Below are 22,727 nucleotides of genomic sequence, written 5' to 3'. Positions count from 1 at the left end.
GCCTCCTTTCTTTAAAAAAAAACAAAAACAAAAATCCCCTCTTATGTGGATCACTTCAGTTTCCTGGTGAGAGTTTTTGGTTTTTTCAAATGTGGTCCAGCTTCCTCATGGAGGAGAGAGGAGGAGGAGGGAGGGAGGGAGGGAACCCTTCCCCTCAGGTCATCTGTCAAGGGCCAGGAGAAGGAGGAGAGGAACTATTTCTGGTTGCTCTGTCTTTAAATAGTTTGGTGTTAAAGGTTTCCACTATGAGCTTGTTTTTTTTTTTTCTTTCTTTAACTTTAACTTTAACTTTTGCCAACGACTCCACGAGACACGTGCTGTTGTTTTTATAGGATCTTGATCTCCAGAGCTGCAACAGTTAATCCATCACTAGATTAATCGCCGACTATTTTTTTGGACAATCGATTAATCGGTTCAAGTAGTTTTTATGGGGTGAAAAAGACAAAATTCTCTGATTTCAGCTTCTTCAATGTGAATATGTTTTCTGGCTTCTTTGCTCCTGTGTGACAGCGAAACTGAATATCTTTGGGGTTTGGACAAAAACGAAACAGCATCTTGGTGGTTTTGGGTAAACACGATCGACATTTGAACAACTGATCGATTAATCGATCATGAAAATAATGGTGGTGAGGTATCTGCCCATCTGAGGCGATGGGTGTTGTGGGGAGGGGGGGGGGGGGGGGGGGGGGCGTGTCTGTGTTTTTATTCTGTGTGAAGTGGGCGATGGAGGCCACCGTGTGATCTCTGCTTTACTCCCTGTCATGTGTGAGCGTGACCTTCAGCCCCTCAGACCAACTGCAATAACTAAGCAAACAAGAAGATCTCGATGGGGGGTTTTGTTTTTTTTGCCTTCACTTGCAGTTTTCTGCACCTCTTTTTTATTTTTCATTTTGCCTGTGTGGTTCCGTCTGTCTGTGTTCGTCTGTTGTCGGACGATCAATACTGCAGCAGCTAGGTTCGATTGTCCCGCTGTTGATGTTTACATCAGAGGCTATGGAGGGTCGAGCCCCGGCCCACCGAGCCTGGAGGTTTTCCCTGGGGGGTCGATGCCGATATTAGGGGTGTAGGGGATTTGACCGGGGCTGCAACTAACGGCTATTTACATCATCGATTAATCTGTCGATTGATCGACGATCGATCGGTCGTTTGGTTCGTAGAGTGACATAAAATGGTGAAAAATGACGATCGGGTTTCCCCCCCCCAAAAAAACCCCCGAGACGATGTTTGGTTTTGTCCACACACCAAAGATGTTCAGTTCACTGTCACAGAGGAGCAGAGAGACCAGAACATATTCATATTCAAGACGCTGAAAGAGAATTTTGACTCTATTTTTGAACCGATTAATCGATTATCAAAATAGTTACTAAATGTACTAATCGATTACTAATTGATTAACTGTTGCAGCTCTAGATTTTACGATACGATACATCGACCGATATATATATATATATATATATATATATATACATATATATATATATATATATATATATATATATATATATATATATATACATATATATATATATATATATATATATATATATATATATATATATATATACATATATATATATATAAAACAATCTGTCAATGATTCCTAAAATGTCGTTATCAAACCATTATGACAAAAAATGTAACTGAGGCTTGATATTTCAGTTCAAGCATAAACTTTATCATATATAACTAAAAGAAAAGGCAAATAGAACCACATATATGGCACTTGAAATAAGGAAACAAGACTTCATTTATTCCACGTTAAAAACGGGTAACTTAACCCTCGTCGTCATCGTATCATCACCCTCCAGGAGTCAGAACTTTATCAACCTCCCGCCCGTTCATATTGAGGAAAAGCCAATTCACCTCATCACGTACGTGTCGGTTCTCTCTGCAGACGCTCAGGCCCCTGAAGGATTTCGACCCTCGTTTCACCGTGGAATCATTGAAAAACGCGTTTCGTTTTCACGTCTGTGGGCGAACCAGGCGAGACTCCAACACTCGTAACCGTAAAAAACCAGACAGCCGTGTGTGTGTGTGTGTGTGTGTGTGTGTGTGTGTGTGTGTGTGTGCGTGTGTGTGTGTGTGTGTGTGTGTGTGTGTGTGTGTGTGTGTGTGTGTGTGTGTGTGTGTGTGTGTGTGGCTGTCACATGTCAGCACGCTTTACAAGTCTGGGCTGGTTTTTGAGTTTGGGGTTTTTTTTTTCTTCTCTTCTCTTGAAAGGCAGTGTGGTTTCTCTCTACAGTTCTGCCTGCACACAGAAAGAAAGAAAAAAAAAGAGCCGTTACATAATTCACATTCAAGTCTGAACTCAGGGGTGAGGGGTCGGGCCGGTCCTCCGCTTGGAAGCTGGGGAGCGGGCGACGCCGTCATTTTCCAAGAAGTCCGTGATTCATACTGTGGGAATGTCCTCCACCCCCCCCCCCTTTTCTTTTTTGGTCTAAATTTATAATCCATTTTGATTGTGGGCAGAGTCTGCTGCAGTTTGCATGCCACTAAAATTCTTCAAATGTTACATACAATAGTACAAAAAGGGAAAAAAAATACTTTTTAACGGAATCTTTAAAAGTGACTATCACCGTTTTTTTTGTTTTTTTTGTTCAATAGATGAATCTCACTCACAATGTCCAGACCCACGTTATCTACCCAAAGAAAACTCTGGGCCGTGCTTGTGTGTAACACAGATAAGATAAAGACATGCTTTGAAGAAAAGATACAAAGTATGTACTTCTGCCTGGGTGCTCGGCCCCGAAGATGAAACAACACGTTGTGGTTTTCAATATGCGCCTCTGCTGCTTTTCTCTTCTCTTCTCCACTTCCTCGCACTGAGTCAACTTCGCGCCCGGCCCTGCGAGGTGACCCCTTGAGCAAACGGTGCATTTATAGTGAGGGAGTGTTCCCCTGTTCCCTGCGATGAGTCACGGTAGCATCTGCATGTAGAATGTGATTCAGAGTTTTGGCCTCTGGTTTTGTTTTCTTTCTCGAAAAGGTGCCAGTGCTCGCGGTGGCGTGGAGGAGGAGGAGGAGGAGGAGGAGGAGGAGGAGGAAGAGGAGGAGGAGGAGGAGGAGGAGGAGCTGCAGGGGGAAGACTCGCAAACTGCCAGCCTGGGCTCTTCCCCTGAGCCGGGCCGCCCTCCCCCTCCCCCTCCTACCTGTTCGTTAGTCACCCATAACAGCGCTCTGGCGGAGAGCAGCTGATGGAGGGGAAGCACTTTCCACAGCAACCGAGCGTGTCCCGTTGACCCGCTGCGACCTGCGCACACTCTCGGTGAAGAGAGACAGTCGCTGGGGGTTTCAGGAGGAGGAGAGACGCACAGACGCATCAGGGTGTATATGTGTATATATGTATATATATATATATATATTTTATATATATATGACTCTCTGCCGAAAGAATCTACACGCTGTGTTTTCGCAACCGCAGGGTGACGGGAGTCGAAAGGGCCCGTGCCCTGCAAGTGTTGCAAAGCAGCAGGTTTCCTCGACGCGGGGGCGTCGCGACAGCTTGCACAAACACTCGCCTCCGGTGGAGAAAAGGTCGTCCCCCGAAAAGCGTAGCAGCCTGCGTCGAATCGATTCAGAGGTTGTTTTTTCTTTTACGGCGGTTGACAGTCGCACGCGGAGGCATTGAGGGTTCGTGAATTAAAAAGGCAGGGCAGATCAGGACTTGCGGCGCTTGATGGATTCGTAATCGACTACTAAATTAATCGCCAAACTGTTTTGATTAGCGAATAATCTGTTGTCATGAAGAAGAAGAAAAAGGCAACATTTTCCGATTTTAGCTTCTTAAAAGTGAATATTTTCGGGTTTCTTTGCTCCTCCGTGACAGTGAACTGTGAAAATGATGCCGTCTTATGGACATTTTATGACGTCAAATATGATCGATTAATCGAGGAAAATAATCGACAGATTAATGGACAATGGAATTAGTCGCTAGTTGCAGCCCTTGAACTGATTATATGTCTGCAACCAAAACAACGTACGCGTGTTTTCAATGTCGATCAATCCATCGATTATTCTCTCGATTAATCGATTTAGTTGTTGGGTCCAGAAAAGGTCGTAACTTTTTGTTGGAAAAAATGTCGATCGTGTTTCCCAAAAAACTCAAGATGATATTTTGTTTTGTCCTCACGCACCAAAGATGTTCAGTTCACTGTCACAGAGGAGCAAAGAAACCAGGAAATATTCACATTGAAGAAGCTGAATTCAGAGAATTTGCCACTTTTTTTTCCCCATAAAAACTACTTGAACTGATTTACCGATTATCAAAAATAGTCTCTACTCATTTTATAGTCGATAACTCCTTACTTTCTTCATAAAACATAAAACATAACCATTTAACCTCCATCCCGGCGGCAGCGGCCTCGCTGCGAGCCAGTCGGTCACACGGTCTGAACCAAGTCTTAACAAGCCTCCGCCATTCCTGAAACCTGCTGAAATAGTTATACGCGCTTCAGTGAGCTCATTGAGATGGAGCCATTGTTGGTTGTTGGTTGTTTCTTTCCCAGCCCGCCGCCCATCGCACACTGTTCATCTCATCGCTCTCTCTACCCATCAAAGTGCAGGGAATTCCCTCTCTCCCGGTGCCCCGTGTGTGTCCGACCAGTCCTGAGTCCTGCTCTGCGTGCAAATCATTATCTAATCAGGAAGCCAGAGGAATCAGATTACTCCGATGTGCGGGGGCTCCAGAACTCGTCGGACCAGACAGTAATGATGATGAGGATGATGCAGCTCGTGACATTACTCCTTCTCTGGAAAGGATGAGGGGGGGAGGGGGCGGGGGGGACGACGACGACAACACCTAAATCTAAAATAAGAAATGTGTGAATAAACTTTGTGGCCCCCGTCTGTGGCCCAGTGGTTGAAGAGGATGTCAGGAGTGTATTTTTAGAAATGAGGCCGTTCCGGGGGGCTGCACGCTGGCGTAGTGGTTAGCACTTTCGCCTCACAGCAAGAAGGCTCTGGGGCCTCTCTGTGTGGGGTTGGCATGTTCTCCCCGTGTATGCGCGGGTTCTCTCCGGGTTCTCCGGCTTCCTCCCACAGACATGTTCCAGAGACATGCAGAATCAATTCTTCTTAACTCTGAGTTGACCGTAGGTGTGAATGGTTGTCCGTCTCTGTATGTGGCCCTGCGATAGGCTGGCGACCTGTCCAGGGTGAACCCCGCCCTCTCGCCCAATGTCAGCTGGGATTGGCTCCTTGGTTCCTCTTCTTTGCTACTTCTGATCATTTCATTTCTGTTTCTCAGTATTGTCTTTGTGCGGCGGCGGGCAGCCGTTCGCTGATGCCGTTCCCGTCGACCGGCGGTTCTCTGCAATTTGAAATTCAAAGAATCCTGTCCAAGCTAGATTCGCTACGTCACACATACAGAAAACCAATCGCCAATCGGCGAATATGCAAATGTGAGGCAAAGAAGCCTGAAACTTCCAGAGGCAGCGCATCACGAGAGGACGGCAGGTGTGTCAGCGGACGGTTAGCATTAGCATTAGCAGTTAGCATCCACGAGAGGAAGGCGGGTGTGTCAGCAGACGGTTAGCATTAGCATTAGCAGTTAGCATCCACGAGAGGATGGCAGGTGTGTCAGCAGACAGTTAGCATTAGCGGTAGCAGTTAGCATCCACAAGAGGACGGCGGGTGCGTCAGCAGACAGTTAGCGTTAGCATTAGCAGTTGGTGAAAGTTTTATGGCGGAATCTCGCCGATGTTGCCAAAATATTAGGCATAGCAGATTATTGTTATATACAGTATTTAAAACGTGGAGGGGGTATTTTTCCCCTCTTTTAAATCCTTCAGTAACAATCTCACATCGTTTATTGGGGAATTACCAGAATCACTGCCGGACACTTGGTTTTAAAAGATTGTGTTTTTTCCAAATTGTAGTTCCCTAAGTGCAAACCATCACTGTTGACCATTCTCCAAAGAGTGTTCCTGGATCGTACTTTCCCGTTCATTTCCATGCGGTATTAAAAATCAATCAGCAGGCTATGTAACGTGCTCTCCGACAGAGTGTAGTGTAAAGAGAGTATTTATTGTTTTTCAGGCGTCCATCAGCGCAGCATGGTAATGCATGTAAAGTGCAGTCTCCGGTGCATTACCTCACAACGGTAATGCATTTAAGACGATGCAATTTGAAGTCAAGGACGACTCAACACAGACGAGTTTTAAGAGTTTTTCAAAAATTGATGTAAAGCATCACCACTTTTGTGATATATATCGATAACAAGATAAAGGTGAATGGTAAAAAAAATGACCACATAGGTCGTTTTACAGACCGCTGACCTCTAGCGGCCACTAGGGGTCAGCGGTACACACACACTGTAGACCTGGTAAGTCCGTCAAAGTTCTTGTATTTCGACTAATTTACTTATATTCCTTAAAATAATCGTGCTGATTCTCTGCCGTGTCACCCTACCCATCACCCGGACCTCTACAAGCTCATCCACACATGCGTTGGTGAATCAAATAAAACCCCACAATGCCAGGAGGCGAAAAAAGTATTTGTGGCGTACCTTAAGAGTGCATGAAACACATACGACATGGTCTGCCGTTAGGCCCTGTCACGATCACTACTTTTTGTTGCGCGATATATTGTCCCAGTAATGATCGCGATAACCAATATTATCGTCATTTTAAGACCATTTTTTTGATCTTGACTCATGTGAGATTGCGGTATATTGCTCCTAAAAGATTTGTGTTGCTTCTGAGAGAAATGTAATCAAAAGTTTAAACTTTGTGTTCAGGCCTCAGACAAAATAAGCAATTTGAAGACACGGTGCCTTTTAGATAAATACTAAGAAATCCCTGTTTTCGGACATTTGATGGACCAATAAAGCAATTGATCACGACGAGAACAGATGTGTCAACAAACCAGCGCATGTAGACACAATGGCTGTTATTGAGGTCAATAAAAATGATGGAGTTCATATTCATGCATCGTACGATTGGTCGATAACGTAATTATCGTGACAGGCCTATCTGTCGTATGCTCTGTGGGACTCGTTGGGTGAAACACAGTGTAAAGTGTAGAAGTGTAGCATAAAGATAAGAGTCGTAAAGTCAGTAAAGTGACTCCACAATGTCGGTTACTCAGTAGTCTACCTCACGTTTCCTAACGCTAGCCACCAACGCCCCTGAGAGTATTCATTCGAGCATATTATTGCTTATGAACTCTTTTTTTTATTGTCTATAAATGGGAGAATATCTTATTTTAACCTTTGAAACATTTCCCGTGGTCTTTGGTTTAAATCCTCTCACCGTGAACGGCGTGCATTAGCGGAGCAGGGAAGCATGCGCGCTCCTACTGTGTACTATCTTAAGATCGTGTTTTCGCAGCATAATTGCAAACCGTATTGATTATCAGCTGCCACGGGCTTTCTGTTCATTCCGTATCTCGTCCATTCCTGAATTTGTTAGTGCACCGATTTATTGGCACACAGGATGTCAGGATACGACCCCCCCCTCCCCCTCCCCCCTCCTCTTCCTCCCATTAACTAGTTCCTCCAATTTCTTCAATGATTAATGATGTAAACATTTATCCATTTGTTGTCCAGTCATTAGGGAATCTCCATTAACGCACTCATGTTTCTATGATGTATAGACCTATGATTTCTTTTTTTTCATGCAAAGAAAACAGATTGTGGCTCTGTGCTTTGGCCATAACTTTACATGTTACTTCCCCCGTCTGTTTTTGTTTCAACCGCATGTTTGCTTCCTCGTAACAAACCCAACCCAACGTTCATCCAGAGCTTCTTTTCCGACTTCCGAACAACAACAACACGCCCGACCGACTTTTATTACAATAACCAGTTCCCCTTTTTTTTTCCGTGTCAGATTCAAATTTCATGCTCATACTTTCAGCCTCGTGTGACATTTACCTCTGCTCCTCTTTGTGTGACGGGGACGTCCATCGAGGAGCCGCTTCTGTGTTTTCATCTTTTTCTGCGAGATTTCCTATCTGGCACATGCATCTTTAATGGGCCACTGAGTCTGCGGCAGAAAGAGATTTTGGGTGCCGTGAATTCCCGCGAGTCCAAGTGTCGTGGGCAGATTTAGCCCTGACATAATTTCTTAGCAGACGCGTTGTCCCAGTTTTAAGCGGCCGGTTGCGCCTTAATGTCGGCGTGAGATGTAAAACGAACACGGCACGGAGGCGTGTTGTGGCTGAGAAGCTGCGTTTCAGAGCCTCCTGTGAGAAAAAAGACATGTAAAGGTGATTTGTCTTGGGAAATTATGATAATAATTCGTTGGTTTTCTCAGAAGGGGATGAAGACATGTTCACGTTTACAGTCTGCACCGTTTCCACGTATATGTTTGGTCTGCTTGCTCCGCTCAGGGTTTTGGATGTCGCATGTGTGAATCTCGCCGTGTACAGTCGTGGATTCTTTGCAGCGCCGAGTGGAGGATGCTATCTTTATTCTGCAGCCGCGCTTTTAACACGTTTTCACAAAGAAGCGGCAGGCAACTGTGTGTGTGCGCGTGTGCGCCCACCTCCTCTTTCTTTCGCCACATCTATGTCTCACGGTTCCTCTCTCGCCTGTGCACAGGCAGGCAGTTCAGTGCAGAGGCAGGCACCATGTCCGCCCCCACAAACCCAGAGGTGAAGGAACTGAACCCTGTCGACTTCATCCAGCTGCAGCAGTACATCGAATGTGAGTACAGACGAGCGGGCGGGAAGGCAGCTTTCTCAGCACTTACCTCCCTCCCCTCCCCTCCCCTCCCTCCACTTTCACCCACACACACACACACACACACACACACACACACACACACACACACACACACACACACTCATTTACACTTGCTTATGGTTTTTCATATCTAGAGGAGATGGCAGTTACATTCTGTTGTTTTGGAGATAAAACATGCACATATTTCTGTTCCCCCGGATTCATTGTGTGTTACCGTGTGTGTTCAGGTTGTTTCACATATGGTTGCATGTAATATGTGAAATGCACGGTTTTGTCAGATCAGTTACTGAATACAAAGTACATGGCAATTTTTTTAAATCAGTAATGTAATCCATTGGATTGCAAAAAATAATGTAATCTAATCTGAATACTTTTGGAACTACAAAATTTAGAGTTCCACAAATTTACTCTTCAAATCTCGAAAACATTTTCAATGCAATTAAAATGCATTGAGCCTTTTTTTCAACATTTACAAAACAAATAAAGAAAAGCATTTTTTATAATTTCTTATTACAAAAATCTTTCGTCCATTTTAAATGTCAATAAAAAAGTAACCAATACTCCATTATCGTGATCAATAAATCTCAAAACTGGCAACCTGAGAGGAGAAATGTACACATTGTCGTCATACCGTAGAACATACAGTCGAACATTCAGCATTTAGAAATCAAATGAGTGTTATGAACAGATGCTGACACTAACATCTACAGTAAAAATGAGTAGTGGCCTCTAGTGTGTAAACAGACCGAGCTGCTTTTCATGAGCAAATAGCATTGATTATTATAAATATTTATTAAATCGTGATTTTAAAATTGCCACGTTTTAAATACATAATCAAAAATGTAATTTAATATTGAGACCTTGACAATGTCACGCAAATCTAATCACACTTTTTTTTCAAATGTAATCTGGTCTGTCTGTCTGTCTGTCTGTCTGTCTGCCTGCCTGCCTGTCTGTCTGTCTGTCTGTCTGTCTGTCTGTCTGTCTGTCTGTCTGCCTGCCTGCCTGTCTGTCTGTCTGTCTGCCTGTCTGTCTGCCTGCCTGTCTGTCTGTCTGTTTGTCTGTCTGCCTGCCTGTCTGTCTGTCTGCCTGTCTGTCTGTCTGTCTGTCTGTCTGTCTGTCTGCCTGCCTGTCTGTCTGTCTGTGCCTCCAGACTGCAGCGTGAAGGTGAAAGATGTGCTGAGGCGATTCGACGCAGACGGCAGCCTGGCCCGGCACAGACACGGAGAGGTGAGCTGGGCATCACCTCGAGGCTCCATCACCGGGCTGCGTAAAAGAAATTAGGATATTGTTCCGTTATTAATTGTCCTATATGCTGATTAATTCGATTTTTACGAAAACCCTCACTGATCACGTTGATTGAGCTGTCCGTGAGAAACACCTCCTCCACTTTCGGGGGCCGGGCCCGGGTCGCATATGTAAATTACGCCACTTGGCAGCGAGGAGAACGGGAATTTACAGATAATTCCTTCTTGGTAGAGCTGTGTAGAATGAATTATTATTACATTGTTATATTGTTATCACTATTAGTATTATTATTACTATGACAGCGAAGCCCGGCTGCCCCATCGTGCAGAGTAAGCGGGCCGACACCGACACAACTCATTTGTGCAGGAGGGCGAAGGAAGGAAGTGATGTCTGATTGATAATTTGCCTGCGAGTGGTTTAATTGGATAATTGGGAGGAAATGTTTTTTCTCATAATATAAGATAGTGACTTTTTAATTTGTCCGTAGAATAATGATGCCTTATACTTTTTTTGGGGGGGTTCTTTTCTTTTTGTCATCTGCGACATTATGTATTAGTGGGGCACCTCTGCAGGGTATCAACCATGGAAATTGAATTATGTCAACGAGAACCGGGGTTTGTGATTCACTGTTATCGAGCCCTGCAGCACATCACCATGTGAGAAACACAGATACTGTACCAGATGGACTCAATTCTCTTTTCCCGTAGTATGAAAATGTCACAGAAAAATCCTGCCACCCCTCGTAGACATATTCTGACTATAAATGATAGATTCGGTGCTTCTTAGAAACATGTTGGGCTTTTGAAAGCCGTCCGAGAGTGAATCTTCTGACACGAGTCTCAAGCTCAAAGCAAGAGTGTGTTTATTCCGAGGGAGCAAAAACATAAAAACATGCAACATGTTCACATGGCTGCAACAATGTGATCATGTGTCATATTCCCTTATTTTCAATAGAGGTGATTTTGAGAAATGCACAAAACTAACACACACCCACACACACACACAAACACACACACACACACACACACACACACACACACACACACACACACACACACACACACACACACACTGGGTTGGGTCAGATGACTTTGAAATGTATTCAGTTACTGATTTGATATTACACGCCTTACTTTTGTTATCAGTAACGCAATCTAATTGATTACAAAAAATAATGTAAGGTAATCTGAATACTTTTGGATGACTTCAACATCAAACAGTGAAAATATTTCACCTTATACCAAAAAAATGGACGCAACCGCAAGATTTTGAGTTCCTCAAATTAATTGATTAAAAAAAATCTACATTAACGAAACTGGCAAACTGGCATGTACACAGTAATATACTGTATTATACTGTTGAGTAATGTAGACAGTAATATCATTTTTATTCTTGTTATTGTGAATTAAAAATTGCCATATTTTAAAGACGTCATCAAAATGTAATGGAGTTGCCCTTGAGACCTTGACAATGTAACTGTAATCTAATGACACCTACATTTGTAATCTGATCACATAATCCAGATTACATGTAATCCGTTACCACCCAACCCTGCACACACACACACACACACACACACACACACTTCACATCACAATTCACAGAACCTCCGTGAACAAAGTACGACTCTCCCCTTCTTTTCTTTCTTTCTTTCCTCCGCAGTGCATCAACGAAGAAGGCTTCCGTCTCTTCCTGAAGACGTATTTAGAAGTGGAGGACTTCCCCGCGGCCCTCTGCCAGCGGCTCTTCCGCTCGTTCCAAAACTCCGAACCCGCCCAGGAAGACAGCACCAGTGAGATTATGCGCCACGATCGAACCTAACACGACTTCGCTGTCGCGGCCCCGCGCTGCTTTGTAGCGCGCCTCCTATCAATTTACAATGCCGCCCATTTGGCGCACGGTCATTTTGTCAGCGCATGCTCGGGTCGTGTGCTACTTGGAGAACTCACGGCGCCCCCATGTGTCTCCCTCCCTCCCTCCCTCCCTCCCTCTCCCCTGCAGAGGAGGTTTTTCTGAAGGATGTTTCATGTTACTTCTCGCTGCTGGAGGACGGCCAGCCCCGGGACAAGCTGGAGTGTGAGTCGTTTATTTCATCCCTGCCCGCAATAATTGGAGCGATGACTCATTAATGTCCAGCACTTGCATTTCCCTTCGCTCTCTCTCTCTCGCTCTCTCTTCTAGTTGCCTTCAAGCTCTACGACAGAGATGGCAACGGCGTCCTCGACAGCTCTGTAAGTCGTCGGGCGAAAAGAAAAATCTCTGAGGGTGTGATTGTCGATTGAACGTCATCACGCAAACTAGTGTTTTTGCTACTTCTCAAACAGGAAGTGGACAGGATTATTGCTCAGATGATGCACGCGGCGGAGTACCTTGGCTGGGACGTGTCCGAGCTGAGGCCGGTGAGTCCCCACAATGCACTGCTCTGGAGTGTAAACACATGAAAAAAGCCTGTGCACTTTCAGCCCCGACCATATGGTTAATGCACCGCATTTGTTTGCGCACGTCTTTATGGCCAAATGTATATGGCGCCCGCCTGTCACTCATTTGCAAGAGAGGCAAGGAAACGATAAGCCTCGCCGCGGCAATAAGATTCACAAATTCCCGTGCATGACAGGTGTCCGAGAAAAACATACGGCCACAGAAGTGAAACCCAAATGCGCTGTAATCCCATCAGGTTCTGAAGGACATGATGACGGCGATCGACGCTGACAGCAGCGGCACCGTGTCCCTGGAGGAGTGGGTGGAGGGGGGCATGAACAACGTCCCCCTGCTGGTGCTGCTGGGACTGAAGGTGCTTCATACTTTTCTTCTTTTTTTTTCCATCCTCCGAATAGCGAAGCTCGGATGTGTTTTTCGGTTTGAAACGTGTGGAGTCTGGCAGAGTGGTGAAGAAGTACCACTTTTACTGCTCTTGTGAAACCCGCCGCCCTTTGCGTGCCTCCGCCTCCTGCCTGTCTGTAAGGGCCTGTCTTTCTCTTTTTTCTTTTTTTCTTTTTTTCGTCGACTCAGTGTTTTTCAGGGTGTGGTAATGGAGAGCTCTCGGAGAGCTTTTAGCGGTTTTGCTATTTACCTGGTACAATCTGTGCCCACATTACAATAATAATCTTTGGGGGCGGATGCGCTACATCTGTATAAAGAGAAATGGATCACTTTCCATACTGGCCCGTGTACATGTGTACATAAAAACTCTTATCTGAAACAAGGCGCGTGGCAGTTATGCTTTCAGTTGCACTGCGAGTCTGGCAGCTCACCATCTTAAAGCCACGAATTGGACTCTGTCACTGGGTTTGGCCTCCACAACAATGCCAGGGACTTCCCCCTCGGCCTATTTCTAGCCACCAATAGACACTTGAAGCCTGGGGGGGGTGCATTCAAATTCAGCCTCCAGTTGCTGTTTGCCGCCTCTTGGGCCGAGCGCGGCTGATTCATCGTGTCGGGGGCGAGGGGAGGGGGGAAAAAAGGAGCATTTTAAGCATGTAATCTGGATAAGAGCTCTGTCAACAGACTGAAAGCAACCTTCTAATCTTGTGTGGAGAATTTCAGATTATAACTCGGTGTTGATTCGACGAGTCACCGTGTGTGTGAGGATACGTAGAGAGCCACTAGATCACTGCATGATCAGCAGTGTCATTAGTGTCAGCAGTTTAGTCGTGAGTGGGAAATACGAGGCCTTTTTACCGCTGAACGTTCATTTTAAATCCAACGTTTGAACGGAGGAGACAGATTAAAATGTTCCGGCGTGACAAAAGCACTGACGAGTTTCTTTTCCTCGCTGCCGTCTTCAGATGACCCAGAAGGACGGGCAGCACCTGTGGAGGATGAAACATTTCAACAAGCCCGTCTACTGCAACGTGTGCCACAGTTTGCTGCTGGGCCTGCGGAAGCAAGGCCTCTGCTGCACCTGTGAGTACCTGACCTCGCCAGAGGGGGGCGACACCGCGCCCCTTGACGTTCATCTCTGAAACTGTCCAAAACTCAGAGTTCGGCAGGAAAACCCTTTCAGATTAATAGTTGGATTCGGATTTCTCCTCTCCTATCGTCTTTTCCTATCTGCTATTCCTTGATCTCAGTGGACAAGGTCACGAGGTCAAGGAAAGTTGTAAAGGAGGATTCATTGGGTGCGCTCGAATTGTGAAATTGGCTCAGGAAGTTTCCTAAATCTTGAAATCACCCGGTAGAATTTGATCGGCAGCCACGATAAGAGCTGTTTGGATTCTCTAAATGCTGAGGAGAGGTGTTTCGATGCTTCCTTTCCTATCTCCTTTAGCATAGGCTACACAGGAGCTTCCTATGCGAAAGGAAAGGAGATAGAGACGCCCCACAATTCACGCACAAACGTAAACGATTTAATCCAAAGTAGAAGTAGTAGAAGAAGAAGAAGAGTATGAATATGATCCAGAAGAGCCGCACGTCACCATGTCAGTTACTGTTACTGCACCTATGAGTCCTCCTTTCCACCTTTCCTTGACCTCATGACGTTTTCCATTGAGGTCAGGGAAGAGTAGATAGGAAAAGACGATAGGAAGGACGATCGAAATCCACCCATAGTGTCTAAATATCGTTAAATATCGCCGCAGCAATGAATTGTGGGGCGTCTATTTCTCCTTTCCTTTTTCACACAGGAAGGTCCAGTGTACCCTATGCTAAAGGAGATAGGAAAGGAAGCATTGAAGCTCCTTTCCTAAGCATTTAGAGAATCCGAACAGCACTCATCATGGCTGCCGACCAAAATACTTCCGGGTCATTCTGAGGATTTAGGAAACCTTCCTCACACTCATCTGTCACGTGTGATGCATCATTAATGAGACAGCCGGTTGTCGTGTGTCCTCTTGTCTCGGCAGGCTGCATGTACACGGTCCACGGACGCTGCGCCAACAAGAACCCGGCGCCGTGCACCCGAACGTATGTGAAGTCCAAGAAAGAGACGGGGGTAATGGCGGCAGTGTCTCCATGACAACATTCGCAGTGACACCCGCAGTCTGAATTGGACCTGCGTGTCTGCGCTCTGCCGTTAAACGTTGAAACAATTCCTCCGCACGTCACAGGTTCCGGCGCACGACTGGGTGAGTGGGAACTGCGACTCGAGGAAGTGCGATAAGTGCCAGAAGAAGATCAAGAGCTTCCAGGGCTTAACGGGCAAACACTGTGTGTGGTGCCACACGATGGTGAGGACGCATCCTGACGTGTAACTGATCGTTAGGAACACACTCTCCTCCTTTTCTGTGCTGTCTCGTTCCGCTGTAAGAGTCCAAACGCGATCGAGAAAAAAAAAGATGAATATAGATTAGGAATTCCAAAAAGAGTGTTTCTCTTCTGTTTCTGTCCTCTAACATGTCTGACATTGACTACAGGGACTTGTATCTGAGCACATGTCACAATAGAGGTGTTTTCACACTCCTCTCCTGGAGGAGGAGATGTCTGTGCCACTTCTCTGCAATTTGAAAATTCAAACGAATCCTGCAGGCAAGCTAGATTTGGTACGTCGCAAATACAGAAAACCATTGTCAAATATGCAAATGTGAGGCAAAGAAATTGGAAACTTGCAGTGCAGCGGAGGCAGTGCATCACGGGAGGATGGCAGGTGTCAGCAGACAGTTAGCGTTAGCATTAGCAGTTAGCGTCCACGAGAGGACACCAGGTGTCAGCAGACAGTTAGCGTTAGCATTAGCAGTTAGCGTCTACGAGAGGACAGCAGGTGTGTCGGCAGACGGTTGACATTAGTATTAGCAGTTAGCATCCACCAGAGGACAGCAGGTGTCAGCAGACAGTTAGCGTTAGCAGTTAGCATCCACGAGAGGACGCCAGGTGTCAGCAGACAGTTAGCGTTAGCATTAGCAGTTGGTGAAATTTTAATGGCTGAATCTCTCCGATGTTGCCGCTCAGCCATCTTGTTGCACACGTTCTTCCACTGAGCAACCAGCGTGTGCAGCTGAGGGTTTTTTAAAACCTCTTTTTGGGGGGGGTAAACAATGTGAAACAAAATTTTAGGCATAGCAGATTATTTTTAATTACTTTAAAATGTGACGGGAGGGGATCTTTAATGTTTTGTATTTGTCATAATTCGACCCCACATGAACTCTTTTTTTTTTCTAATGGACTTTGATTTATTTTTTTTTAATTGATGACCATTCCCTGTCTATCTCTGTTAAGTTATGTTTGTTCCTTCCCAGTGTGTCTCTGCCTTCAGTTAAGTGCCTTGTGTATCCCCTCGTGTTTTAAATTTGAGAACCAAAAAAACCCAGAGACGGGAAACACGGCACAGGAGACATCACACGACCGGTGTCACGACAGACGGGCTGACAAAGGGAATCGCAGAGAGACTGTAAACACAAGGTGGGCGGGGCTAATTGAACACAGGTGAAACACATTAGGAACAGGTGCAGGCAATCACGGGGGGCGGGAGACACGAGAGAAGTAAAGAGAGAGGAGAACAGGAAGTGCAGAGAGACTTCAGAATAAAACAGGAAATAGAAGATGGATAACCAAAATAACTTAACTAAGGCAGGAACCCACTAGAAAAGGAACAAAAGTCACTTAACAGACATACACATGGAATGGTAATCAAATAAAGGAATCAAAGTCCACCACAAAACAAGGGTTCGTGAGTTCACGGGGGCAGAATCGTGACGAGTTTGGACGAGTTTTGCGTAACGTGTGGCTTGTCGGTGTTTTCCCAGCGTCACGACGACTGTTCGGACCAGGCGCCGACAGAGTGCTCCTGCGGGCCGCTCAGGGACCACGTCCTGCCTCCGTGGGCCATATATCCCGTTATTAAGGTACATGCATCCGCCTCAGGGCTCAGCTCAGGGTTCACGTACTTGTACGGCAACAAACACCAACGCCAGAACAAAAACGCCGACCCGGCCCCCGGGGCTGTTTGTTGCCGACTCACCCGTGTGGCATTTTGACAGGTAACAGTGAGCAGAGTTTTTTTGTTTGTTATCAAAGGTATAAAAAAAAAAAAGGATAACAGTTTCTCTCACGTATTTCAGCATCATACTACACACTCGAGCACATACATGTGCACGTCACATTTTGAAAACAGACACATATATGAACACAACATAGTAGAGCAGCATTACATGAAAAAGTGCTGATTCATTGACATGTGCCCGGGGAGCTTACGCCTCGGACGGCAGTTAGAAGAAAGTGCTGATGAACGTGTTCTGCGCTCTCCTCCTTTTTTGTTTTTCCCGCGCGAAGGAGAGACCCAACAACGTAAAGAACGGCTGCTCGGCCTCAGCGGACGACAGCGAGCTCAACACCACTCCGGACGGACAAGTGCTTCAGGTGTTCTTCTGCCTCCTGAAAGCTTTTTATCCACGTTGGTCATGAAGAAGAAGATACTGTATTTAGAAAAAAGAAGATGTTTCATGAGTTTCGGTGTGTCATCCAATAGATCTGCCCCGTGCCGAACACCCATCCTCTCCTGGTGTTCGTCAACCCCAAAAGTGGAGGCAAGCAGGGGGAGAGGTGAGTCAAAAAAAACAAATGAATAATGGAGAAATTCATATCTAACACATGAACATTGTTTGGCCGGGTTTTAATGTGTTTTAGAGTCCTGCGGAAGTTCCAGTATTTGCTGAATCCACGGCAGGTTTACAACCTGTCCAACGGCGGACCAGGACCAGGGTGAGGAATCCATACAGGACAGATTATGGTTCAGGCGAAATGGAAATTAAATATTCATTTCCAGAAATGACCTGTATCGTGTGGTGTCACGTTTTGTTCCAGTCTGAGCTTCTTCAGACACCTGCAGGATTACAGGATCCTGGTTTGCGGGGGCGACGGCACCGTCGGCTGGATTCTGGACGCCATAGGTGAGATTGTCGCCTCGAGCGATATATTAAGACACGCGAGCTTCAGGCCAAAGTCACTATAATCCCCCCTGTTTTTATTTTTCACCTTTTCCCTATAATCAGACAAAGCCAACCTGCTGGTGCGGCCGCCGGTCGCCGTGCTTCCTCTGGGAACAGGAAACGACCTTGCGCGATGTCTGCGATGGGGAGGAGGTGGGAGCGCTTTTTCGCTTGTTATGAATTTGGAATCTGTTGCCAGCGGTGTTTCGTACAGTCGCACGCTCGCCACATTCGAGCTGCTCAGTCGCGTCGTCCCCTCTTGTTGTCCCGTCGCAGGATACGATGGCGAGGACCTGAGTCGTATCCTGAAGGACATCGAGGGGAGCTCCGAGGTGCTGATGGACCGCTGGAGTGTGGAGGTCGTCACGGACGAGAGTCAGGAGAAGGGCGACCCGGTGCCGTACGAGATCATCAACAACTACTTCTCCATTGGAGTCGTGAGTTTCTCAGAAATGTCAGAATCAAACAAGAGGAAGTGGGTTTTTTTTAAGTTTCTTTAGTTTTTGTGTTTGTTGAATTGTCGTGTTGCGTTGCCAGGACGCCTCCATCGCCCACCGGTTTCACACCATGAGGGAGAAACATCCCCAGAAATTCAACAGCAGGTTTGTATTTAAGTCTTCGGTGGAAGTTTTTTTGTTGTTTGTTGCTAGATGCTTCTACATGAACAGTAACCCGACAGTAAAGATTACCTTAATAATTAGAGCAGCACAGGTTAAAAATAATAATCGTCATCATCATCCATAAACGATGCTGAGCACGGTGATACACTGTGAAAATATGATATCTAAATATACGAAATGAAATAGGTAATTTGAAAAGATAAAGACGAGAAACAAGTGAATTTATCTGCCAGGGCAGTGAGATAATTACACTTGGTAAGATTTATTGAAATATAATAGAAATTATCTAGGCAATATGAAAGTGAGAAAAAGTCAAATAAACTCAAAACTAGCTCATCAAGTCTTCTTTCACTGTTTGGAAAGATCTTAAACACCGGAGCTGCTGAACAAGATTTAACAATATTAATTAAATTGAAATCAGAAAGAGAGAAAATAAGTAATGAAAGAATTAGTAGAAAGTTACAAGATAGTTACTTACAAGCGTCGCAACAGAAAACATCAGGTAATGAAAATGTGTTTTTTTTGCTGTCGACACAACACCAGCCCTTGGAATAAATACAATTATGTGACTTAATAATTCCCAAGTGATTATAAGAATTTGTTACTGGGCAGAAACAAGTTCATACAGTTTGTTTTTTTAAAAAGACACAACGTGGCCTCAAATGTCTGTGACAGTAAATTCAACTCGATGTAAAACAACTTACTTTCAATATTTAATTTCTAAGCGGGGTAAAAAAAAAGAATAATATTCTTAAAACAATCCTAATGATCTGTCACAATCTGCTCTTACAGAGTTTATGTATCCATAAGACTTCACAGCTGGATACAAGACTGTGAGTCCTGGTTTGTGCTTTTTTTCTTTTGCCCTCAGTTTTACTTTGTTAGCAATTTTTGTTATTTTTCTGACAATGTTTTTCGAAAGCTGGTAAAAGCCGAATGCAGGTGTGTGACAGACACGTGACTCCTCCTCCTTCTGAAGAGCTGCCGGTAGCCGGTATAGCTCAGTGGGTCACACCGCTGACTTTGGTACGGAAGGTCGAGGTTCGATTCCAGTGTGGGCCCTTAGGCGGGGCCCTTAATGCTACCTGCCTTGTAAGGTCGCTTTGGACAAAATTAACGCAATGTGAGGCCTGTGCTGAAGTTTGAAAAAATAACACTTTAACCTGAAAGGAACTCTTCTCTCTTGACGGCAGAATGAAGAACAAGCTGTGGTATTTTGAATTCGCCACCTCGGAAACCATCTCCGCGTCCTGCAAGAAGCTGAGCGAGAGCCTAGTAATCGAGGTGAGAACGCAGCGCCGGCGTCCCCCGAAATCTGTGTGTGTGTGTGTGTGTGTGCGTGTGCGTGTGCGTGTGTGTGTGTGTGTGGCGGTTTACTGACGCGTCTCTTCTTTCCTCAGTGCTGCGGGACGCCCCTGGACCTCAGCGGCCTGTCTCTGGAGGGGGTGGCTGTGCTCAACATTCCCAGCATGCACGGCGGCTCCAACCTGTGGGGCGAGACCAAAAAAGGGGACGCCAAGGGGGCGGCGAGTCCGAAAGAGCCGGAGGTGATCGTGGACCCGGAAATCCTGAAAGTGGCCTCCCAAGGTATGACGCCACCGAATGGTTTGTCTCAAACTACGAAGGAGATAATGAGAAGTCTGGGTTTTTTTAAAGCACGGCCGCAGTAATTATGTGTTTTCATGCTGTTGTGGTATCTAAAACCAACAGTAACTGATTTACTTGAGGGAAGCTCATAGTAAACAGTTCCATATTTGAATGAATGGAACCTTTATTGCCCCTGAGGGAATTTGTTCTTTACACAGAGAGCATGAAAAAAAAAGAAACAACCATAAGTTATGTGACACCATATAACATTAACACAAAAATATAATAAAAGTATAATTTTGTCTGGAAGCAAATCAATAAAAGCAAAGTTCCAGATTCAGACCATGGGGGGGTCGGAGCTTGTTACGCAGCTGGAGACTGAGTGGGACAAAAGATTTCGACGCCTCTTTTAATCCGCGGCATTGTCCGGTTTGTTCCTGTTCCCCTTGTTTCTGCTGCTGGTTGTTCCATGCGAGCTTGTCATTAATATACAGAGCCCAGATACTCGTGTACATTTTCAATGGTAGTGTCATTCATGGCCAACGGGCACAGAGAGGAGTTCCTTGTGGATTCATCTGTCGATTATTTTCGCGATTTATCGATTAGTTGTTTGGTCCATAAAGTGTCGTAAAATGGTGAGAAATCAATCGTGTTTCCCTAAAAACTCCAAGAGGATGTTGTTGTTCTGTCCACACCCCAAAGAAATTCAGTTTACTGTCACAAAGGAGCAAAGGAACCGGAAAATATTCACATTTAAGAAGCTGAATAGTTGTCGATTACTGATTGATTAACCGTTGCGGCTCTTGAAACCACATTCACATCCAAGTGATCCACTGGAGTCATGAGATCCATTGATTTAATAACAATGTCGATCACAGAGATTGATTTTGACCTGTGACCTGTGACCTCCCACCCTGATACGGAATAAAACACTGGGACCTGTTTTTGTCTGAACGATGTCCACGTGTCTCCCGTCAGATCTCAGTGACTGTCGCCTGGAGGTGGTCGGCCTGGAAGGAGCCATGGAGATGGGGCAGATCTACACGGGCCTGAAGAGCGCGGTGCGGCTCGCCAAGACATCGCAGCTCACCATCAGGTGAGAAGAGGCGGCGGAAACGTGTTCGGACTCGTCCGGCTTTTCACAATGGGCTTTTCTGCACTTGACTTTGATCCCCGGCTGAGTATCCTCCTCAGCCGGGGATCTTTTACATAACAATGATTATGTATGCGGGGCTTTCCTGTTGGTAGTTTAATTACGCACTACGATCTGTTCGTCTGCTAATGGCTCTGTGGTTTGAATTCACCGCAGGACAAAGAAAGCGCTGCCGATGCAGATAGACGGCGAGCCGTGGATGCAGCCTCCCTGCACGGTACAAAACCCTGCACACACTCCGCGACGGCTTCACTGCCCCGGCAGCTATTAAATATCAACATCAGTATCAATTCCATTAGTGACTGATTTGATTACAATGTCATTTACCGGAGATCTTTTTGCATTTTTTGTTATATTTTCAGATCCACATCACCCACAAGAACCAAGCCAGTATGTTGATGGCGCCTCAGGCCAAATCCACCGGGTTCTTCAACTACAAATGAAATCAACTGACTACACGCACTTGGTCGTTGTAAATAAAGGACCGACACGTATATATATATATATATATATATATATATGAGAATCAATTTGAATGTGTATGTTGTAGAATAACCACAATCGTTACAGTCTCTGTAACTCATAACCAAAGCATGGCACTGTACGAATTTACAAACTGTACAATTTGCATCGTGGCAAAATGTATTCCTCCGAATTTCACCACTCTCTCGCCACCGCCTCCGCCTCTGTCTCGCCACTTTGCACGCTCAGCGGAAAAAATAATGCTGCTGCTCTGCCCGGGAACTTACAGTCAAAATGAATGTCGTGCTAAAAGAAAAGAACGTTCAGCTTCATGTGCCTTCACAGTCTGTTCTTCATGGTCACAAGGCTTCGGTAGAAGAAGATATACAGACCTGCACTTTGGGCGTCATAGACCATGTGGCTGTTTTGTGTTGTGGCTGTGAAAGCCAGATGTATGTCCATGTCCATGTCCATGTCCTTGTCCATGTCCATGTCCATGTCCTTGTCCATGTTTGCAACGGGAGTGAAGGACGGATGAGATCATTTTTCAGATTATGGCTGAAAAAAGTTAGTTTTTTAAATTTTATTTCAGAAGATACTTGAAAGTGTTGAAGGGAACAGTAACAGGACAATAAACGCCAAAACGGCTGCATGATGATGCGCCGCAGCAGTTGGCCTCCGCTCCGCTGTTCCTGATTTTGTGTGTTTGTGTTGTGCGTGCGCGCGTGATTGTATAAATCTTTGTGAGGACCAGTTTGAATTGTTGATCTTCATGGAGTGAGGACACATTGGCCAGTCCTCATTAGTTCAAAGGGTTGTTTGAGGGTTGAGGTTAGAGTTCATTGTGTGTGTGTGCGTGTGCGTGTGCGTGTGCGTGTGCGTGTGGGTGTGTCAGTACGTGTTTATGCGTAGAAAACTGAGATACGTTAACTTCTAACTTATAATAAATTGGATTTGAAACCACTGGTTCAAACCTGCTTAAACATACATAATCTTTATTTAAACGCTTGTAATCAATCATATCATTTCAATATATCTTGAGGATGTATGATGTATGTAATATGCCTGAAATAACACACTGTGTAAAGATTTGAATAAATCATCTGGGCTTCTGA

At 45.3% G+C, this 22,727-nt stretch overlaps 1 protein-coding gene and 1 long non-coding RNA gene across 4 annotated transcripts in view; one reads left to right on the top strand and one right to left on the bottom strand.

Annotated features, from left to right (window-relative positions):
• LOC118317180 overlaps positions 1–2,012 on the bottom strand; it is a 4,582-nt gene extending 2,570 nt beyond the window's left edge. Inside the window, exon 1 of the long non-coding RNA XR_004795360.1 lies at positions 1,864–2,012. This is a non-coding gene — a long non-coding RNA (uncharacterized LOC118317180). The remainder of the gene's footprint in view (positions 1–1,863) is intronic.
• The window catches only part of dgkaa (diacylglycerol kinase, alpha a), a 23,193-nt gene extending 466 nt beyond the window's left edge, over positions 1–22,727 (top strand). Inside the window, exons 1-24 of one of the 3 annotated variants that reach the window (XM_047331070.1) lie at positions 7,746–8,205; positions 8,540–8,644; positions 9,837–9,913; positions 11,594–11,723; positions 11,933–12,007; positions 12,113–12,162; positions 12,256–12,330; positions 12,606–12,722; positions 13,717–13,834; positions 14,773–14,861; positions 14,977–15,096; positions 16,609–16,707; positions 17,135–17,221; positions 17,331–17,404; positions 17,489–17,563; positions 17,666–17,751; positions 17,854–17,943; positions 18,067–18,227; positions 18,328–18,392; positions 19,604–19,694; positions 19,811–19,997; positions 20,976–21,093; positions 21,307–21,367; positions 21,513–22,727. In XM_047331070.1, coding sequence (XP_047187026.1) covers positions 8,569–8,644; positions 9,837–9,913; positions 11,594–11,723; positions 11,933–12,007; positions 12,113–12,162; positions 12,256–12,330; positions 12,606–12,722; positions 13,717–13,834; positions 14,773–14,861; positions 14,977–15,096; positions 16,609–16,707; positions 17,135–17,221; positions 17,331–17,404; positions 17,489–17,563; positions 17,666–17,751; positions 17,854–17,943; positions 18,067–18,227; positions 18,328–18,392; positions 19,604–19,694; positions 19,811–19,997; positions 20,976–21,093; positions 21,307–21,367; positions 21,513–21,593 — 2,202 coding nt within the window. In that variant the 5' untranslated portion in view covers positions 7,746–8,205; positions 8,540–8,568 and the 3' untranslated portion in view covers positions 21,594–22,727. Of the gene's footprint in view, positions 1–7,745; positions 8,206–8,539; positions 8,645–9,836; positions 9,914–11,593; positions 11,724–11,932; positions 12,008–12,112; positions 12,163–12,255; positions 12,331–12,605; positions 12,723–13,716; positions 13,835–14,772; positions 14,862–14,976; positions 15,097–16,608; positions 16,708–17,134; positions 17,222–17,330; positions 17,405–17,488; positions 17,564–17,665; positions 17,752–17,853; positions 17,944–18,066; positions 18,228–18,327; positions 18,393–19,603; positions 19,695–19,810; positions 19,998–20,975; positions 21,094–21,306; positions 21,368–21,512 lie in introns of those variants that run through there. The other 2 variants (XM_047331069.1, XM_035645656.2) reach the window with 2 other exon arrangements.

The sequence above is a fragment of the Scophthalmus maximus genome, chromosome 3 (assembly GCF_022379125.1).
Source record: "Scophthalmus maximus strain ysfricsl-2021 chromosome 3, ASM2237912v1, whole genome shotgun sequence".
NCBI classification, from domain to species: domain Eukaryota; kingdom Metazoa; phylum Chordata; class Actinopteri; order Pleuronectiformes; family Scophthalmidae; genus Scophthalmus; species Scophthalmus maximus.
This window is presented reverse-complemented; position numbering and strand designations above follow the sequence as displayed.